This window comes from Morone saxatilis, unplaced genomic scaffold (assembly GCF_004916995.1).
Source record: "Morone saxatilis isolate NCDOM2014 unplaced genomic scaffold, NCSU_SB_2.0 Contig12, whole genome shotgun sequence".
NCBI classification, from domain to species: Eukaryota; Metazoa; Chordata; class Actinopteri; family Moronidae; genus Morone; species Morone saxatilis.
This window is the reverse complement of record NW_023339674.1, coordinates 13,521,113-13,527,059: the sequence shown is the minus strand read 5'-3', so window position 1 is coordinate 13,527,059 and position 5,947 is coordinate 13,521,113. Positions and strand designations below refer to the sequence as shown.

Genomic DNA, 5,947 nt, shown 5'->3' with positions numbered 1-5,947 from the left:
GCACCTCAAGCAGAGGCATGCAGCCGAGTGGGAGAAATGTTGCTCTCTGCGAGATATACAGGACCGCAGCCCACAAACACCCGCTAAAAAACAGTCTACAAAAAAAATCGATAAAAATCGTAAATCGGGTTTGGTGCGAAAAAATCGGAGATTTTATTTTTAAGCCGTATCGCCCAGCCCTATATAAAGGAAGACTTATTCTCACCATAATTCTATGGTATTTGTAAGGCCAATAATACATAAGTTAATCAGAGTATGGCCAATCAGTGCCCATCTCTGATACTGATATTTACACAATCAAGAAACCAAATCCAGCCAAGCAAGTACTCCAGAATGATCTGAACCCAATTTATGCCGTCTGTCTCCAGGGTGACAGTCCTCATTTTTTGACATTGGCGTACCCCCTGAGGGAAGATGAAGATGACAGAGGAAGAAAAGACACATAGTTAATCAGGTCATGAGTGATCCACTTACCTTGGGACAGTCTTCTCCTGCGTAGCCAGCTCTTACAGAGTATGAGCCAATGTCGAACACCAACGCTCCCACCTCATCTGGAGAAATGAGACATGTGCTGTGAATTTGATTTCAATTGTAAATTTAACAATCGTTTTCTCAATGAGAGGAAGGTCAGTACAGTTTAATATCTCAATGAATACTGATACTTAGAAATACTCAATAAGAGTTTACGGTAGATCTCTAAAATGACAAATGGCAGATCACTTTTTACTGTATATTTTTCACTGAACTGATAATATAAAGAGCAGTTCCTTAAACAATATTCTGTCTCTTTTTCCCCATTCTCACACGATACACAATCACATGAAATGTTTCAGATATTTACAGCTAGCCCGTACTTTAAACATCCCCATTCCACCACTTTATCTGCAGATACTGGTGTTTTTCAAGTACTTTTCTTAAAAATGATAATGCCACAATCTGATAAGCAGAATGTGGTGCTGGCATTTTTTTTGCGATCTTTCCGGGGGGGACGCCACAGGAAGTTCAACCTGTTTTCACATGTATCTGTAATCATCAGTCTTACTCATATCTGTGCTTGTCAATTTTTTTACTTTTCCCCCCGAATGATAACCTGTGCTGCTTATTGATTAGTCATTTTAATAGACTTGATGGCAAAGTTAATTGATAATTACTTTTATTATGAATTAAAAGTACCAGTATATTGCTCAGTACTGGTAAAGATTACAGACTCCTCAGCTGATTAAATGCTTTGTACAATAAACATTCAACCATACAGAATAAGTTTAAGTATAAATTAAAGTTGGATGATGAATGAACAAACATTTGTACCTAAGAGCCATTGATCATTACCTTACACCATTTCGCTGCACAGTTTGTAAAATGAGTGTCAGTAACATTAACTAGGCATGCTACAATGTAATGATGTTGTAAAAAATCTAGCTTGCACAAGAACTTGCTCAATAAATCTAGGTTCAAGTTGTCATCACCACTGACAACAACATATACAACATATTTGTTTGCAGTGCTCAGAGCAGCAGATCCACCTAATAAAGTTACTTCAGTTCAGAAAACATCTGTAAAGTTCTCATTCAAAAAGGCAAAAACCTTTTATTAACAATAAATCGAGCCCTATAAAGCGCCACCACTGTTACAAGAAAGCCACATCCCCGTTACACCAACACACCAACACAACGGGATGTGATCATGAGTTCATCCAGCCCACTCTCATTCATTTCCTTGCTAGCTAGCTTAGCTTAGCGGCACCGGGGTTGGTTTACATTGTTGTTGCACAAACAAACTCAGCTTGAGCCACACCACGGCGCACATAAAGTGCTAACAAGTTCACAAATTCTCAAACGCACGGTGATTAAAAACGCAAGCATGTAGCTTTTAGTCTACCACGGAGCTAGTTACGCGTTAGCACCGCTAGCTCACTAGAAAGCTGGCTAAAGCTCCAGACCGGGACAACGTGGACAAACAGTGTGTGTTTATTTGAACCATAAGACCCCACTCACCGCCTCCGTACACTCCGCCACTCATCCTGTAAGTTATCTCAAGAGCGACTTTCTGAATAGAAGTTATTACAGCAGAATCACAACCGCTGAACGGTCAATCACAACAAAGGAGATGTGTTAGCACGGAGCAACGTAACGAAGCGGGCGCCACACTGCGTAGAGGCAGCCGTCCAATCAGAGCGCAGCGCAGCGCTACTACTTCCGTTTCTGCTGTGACGGAAACATCCAGAGACTGCTATTACTTCCATGCTCTGGAGTGGACGTGGCCCTACGGACTTCATATCAACGTGAGTGACAAAAAAAAGTGCTTATGAGTGGCGTAAAGTTACTTTTATTGATCAGAACCGACGTGCAGACATTGTACGTGCACGCTTTCTGACAGCACGCCGATGTCAGTGAGCGTAAAGTGCAGGACCTTGAGTCACGGTCGTTTATACTCTGCAAGACTGACGCTGATCGGCGACCATGTCACGTCGCGCTGCAAAAGTAGCAACTCTGACATTTGAACATTTGGAATTTCAAAACGCAAACCTGTGGTTACTGTTTTGGTTTACATTCTGCGGTATCGTGGTGTCAACTGTCTTCTGTCTTTCTCATGAAAAAAACGTTTCTGCAGCCTCGTGGTTGTCCAAAGTTGGATGATTTGCGCAAGCGCACAGGCTGGATATGCTTGAGTAACTTGCTGGCCATACAGTAAAAGTCTGAGAACACCTGTGGTTATGTAACCCATAGGCTATTTTGAATGAAGTGCACACAGCTGCAACAGTACTAGTTATAACCTGCTACAGTTCTACTATATATATTGTTTAACTTGTCGTTTCCCTTTTATTGACCTTCTGCATACTGCATTATTGATATTAAGGTAATAGGAGAATATTAGTGCATTTTTGCAATTGGTAGAATATGGAAAATTAAATTTTCCCAGAACCTGAGGCTCTGCCCCTAACAGTATGACACCCAAAGAGATTCAGTTTAATATCATAAACAGCTAAAAGTAGAATATAGTCACAGTTTATAATAGCTGATGCAACTATAGTTATTTATTTATCTTGAAACTGGAAGTTAATTCTTGACCTGGAGTAACAGGAATGGATAGAAGCGGAGTTGAAATGATTAGTCAAGTAAAGCAAAACAGTTGAAGTGGTCTCCTTTGGGCCAAGGAAAATTGTGCTGTGCATTTCTCTCTATTTTCTGCAGTTTTATTGAATAAACAATTTCTTGATGTACTCTGACCTTCCTGATTAGATAGTTTTGTCAACAATTCTTTACAAATGTTCTTCAAACATTTTAAACTTGTAAAATAAATATTTAACTTTGTTTGCTTCCAGCACCCATGCAGCACTGCCTCACTCTGACCCTTGCCCGGCACAGCAGGCTCCTCTTAAGAAATAAACTTGCATTTGTCCGCTGCCAGCAGTCAGCAGCCATGTCAGGTCTCCTCATCAACCAGCCCAAATACTCCTGGCTGAAAGAGCTGGGCCTGTCTGAGGACAACCCTGGTGTTTACAACGGGAGCTGGGGAGGTAGCGGAGAGGTCATCACGTCATACTGCCCTGCCAACAACGAGCCGATTGCCAGAGTAACCCAGGCAACTTTGGCGGAGTATGAAGAAACTGTCCAGAAGTCGAGGGAGGCTTGGAAGATGTGGGCGGATATTCCAGCTCCCAAAAGAGGGGAGATTGTCAGGCAGATTGGAGATGCGCTTAGAAAGAAAATCAAAGTCCTCGGGAGCCTGGTGTCTCTGGAAATGGGCAAGATCTACGTTGAGGGAGTGGGAGAGGTTCAGGAGTATGTTGATGTCTGTGATTATGCTGTTGGTCTGTCTAGGATGATTGGCGGGCCCATCCTGCCTTCAGAAAGACCAGGTCACGCCCTGCTCGAGCAGTGGAACCCAGTCGGTCTTGTCGGCATCATCACCGCCTTTAACTTCCCCGTGGCCGTCTACGGATGGAACAATGCCATCGCTTTGACCTGCGGCAACGTTTGCCTCTGGAAAGGCGCTCCAACCACGCCCCTCACAAGTGTCGCAGTTACCAGGATCGTGGCTGAGGTGCTGGAGCAGAACAACCTGCCCGGTGCCATCTGCTCCATGACCTGCGGAGGCGCAGATATCGGCACAGCCATGGCGAAGGATGAGCGCGTGGATCTGGTGTCGTTCACTGGCAGCACCCACGTCGGCAAGATGGTGGCCATGATGGTGCAGGAGAGGTTCGGTCGTAAGCTGCTGGAGCTCGGCGGAAACAATGCCATCATCGTGTTTGAGGACGCTGACCTGAATCTGGTGGTGCCCTCTGCCGTGTTTGCCTCTGTGGGAACCGCTGGCCAGCGCTGCACCACAACCAGGAGGCTGATGCTGCACGAGAGCGTTCACGACACAGTGGTTGAGAGGATCGCCAAGGCCTACAAACAAGTCCGTATCGGAGACCCCTGGGATCCGAGCACCCTGTATGGGCCTCTGCACACCAAACAAGCTGTGGAGCAGTATCTGGCTGCCATCGAGCAAGCCAAGCAGCAGGGTGGCACTCTGGTCTGCGGAGGAAAGGTGATGGACCGCCCTGGAAACTACGTGGAGCCTACCATCATCACAGGGCTGGCTCATGACGCTCCCATTGTCCACACCGAAACCTTCGTCCCCATTCTGTACGTCCTCAAGTTCAAGACGGAAGAGGAGGCATTTACCTGGAACAACGAGGTCCAGCAGGGCCTGTCCAGCAGCATCTTCACCAAAGATATGGGTCGGGTTTTCCGCTGGCTGGGGCCCAAAGGATCCGACTGCGGCATTGTGAATGTCAACATTCCTACAAGCGGAGCTGAGATCGGAGGAGCCTTTGGTGGAGAGAAACACACAGGGGGTGGAAGAGAGTCCGGCAGTGACTCGTGGAAGCAGTACATGAGGCGTTCAACCTGTACGATAAACTACAGCAAGGATCTTCCTCTGGCCCAGGGAATCAAGTTTGAGTGAAGCCTTCCGGTAGTTTGTTGTTTAAGCGTTCGATAAGCCCAAAAGGACAACACTAAATGATTTAGTGGCAGAGTGTTGCCGAGCAAATGCTAGACGTGTGTCATTGTATTTTCAGGTCAGTTTTAATTTTAACAACATTTTGGATCAGTTTCATTTTACCTGAATGAAATCTGTGTCTATGGTTGTTGCATTAGATATGAATCCCAGTTTTGAAATAACATAATTTTGTGTGAAAGGTCAAATTTTGTTCCTTCAAACAGCTGGTGTGCACTTTTCTACAAGCACTTGGAAATTGAGTTTGAGTGCTAGATAACTGTACCAGATACTTTATACTGTATAAAAAAATAAATCTTGCCTTTATTTTGGAACAAAGACTGGAGTGGACATTTTTAATGTGTAGATTACATCATAGTTGTGCAAATCTCATTCAAACACAGACTGCTTAAAAATCTTGTCATAAACTTTCTCAAGGTCAATTGATAAACTGCACTTTGGAGTCACACTGTGCTTTTCAGATAATAAAACAACAATAAATAAAAGGCTTCATGTTGACATGTGGACTTGGCCTGGCTTTTATTTGTAACTTGTGTGAATGGATTACAAGAAGCAACACAGGTTCAGCATTCAGCCATATTAACTGTTCTATCGCGGCATGATCATTTTTATGACCCTTGGGTTTCCTTGTTTTTTGTGTTACTCAAGCATCAAACCACTGATTTAGGCATGCAAAAAAATTCAATGCAGTCAAGATGCTGATGGGTTCAACTAAAATGTGACTGATTTTGTGTGAAGTGAACATATTTTTGTTGCAGCATTTTTCTTTGTTTTGAAAATTACACTTGAAATTACAACCAATTACGTAATCTCTGCATGTAACCATAAAGAGCCTCATTTTGGTTTTAAATATTATAATTAATTACCAAATGATACATAAGTGTTACACAATAATAACAAACATTGTGTAGTCTATATATAACGATAGATAGATAGA

The 5,947-nt window shown here is 43.5% G+C and overlaps 2 protein-coding genes across 3 annotated transcripts in view; one reads left to right on the top strand and one right to left on the bottom strand.

The window, feature by feature from the left end:
- The window catches only part of actl6a (actin-like 6A), a 9,690-nt gene extending 7,535 nt beyond the window's left edge, over positions 1-2,155 (bottom strand). For both annotated transcript variants that reach the window (XM_035653015.1, XM_035653016.1), the window contains exons 1-2: positions 1,995-2,155; positions 475-551 (exon numbers count right to left, since the gene is read on the bottom strand). In XM_035653015.1, coding sequence (XP_035508908.1) covers positions 475-551; positions 1,995-2,019 — 102 coding nt within the window. In that variant the 5' untranslated portion in view covers positions 2,020-2,155. The remainder of the gene's footprint in view (positions 1-474; positions 552-1,994) is intronic.
- Positions 2,156-2,159: 4 nt separating this feature from the next.
- aldh7a1 (aldehyde dehydrogenase 7 family, member A1) lies at positions 2,160-5,508 on the top strand. Its single transcript, XM_035653014.1, has 2 exons — positions 2,160-2,281; positions 3,323-5,508. Exon 2 carries the CDS (start codon positions 3,328-3,330, stop codon positions 4,954-4,956), a length of 1,629 nt encoding a protein of 542 aa, XP_035508907.1. The 5' UTR covers positions 2,160-2,281; positions 3,323-3,327; the 3' UTR covers positions 4,957-5,508.
- Positions 5,509-5,947: the final 439 nt, after the last annotated feature.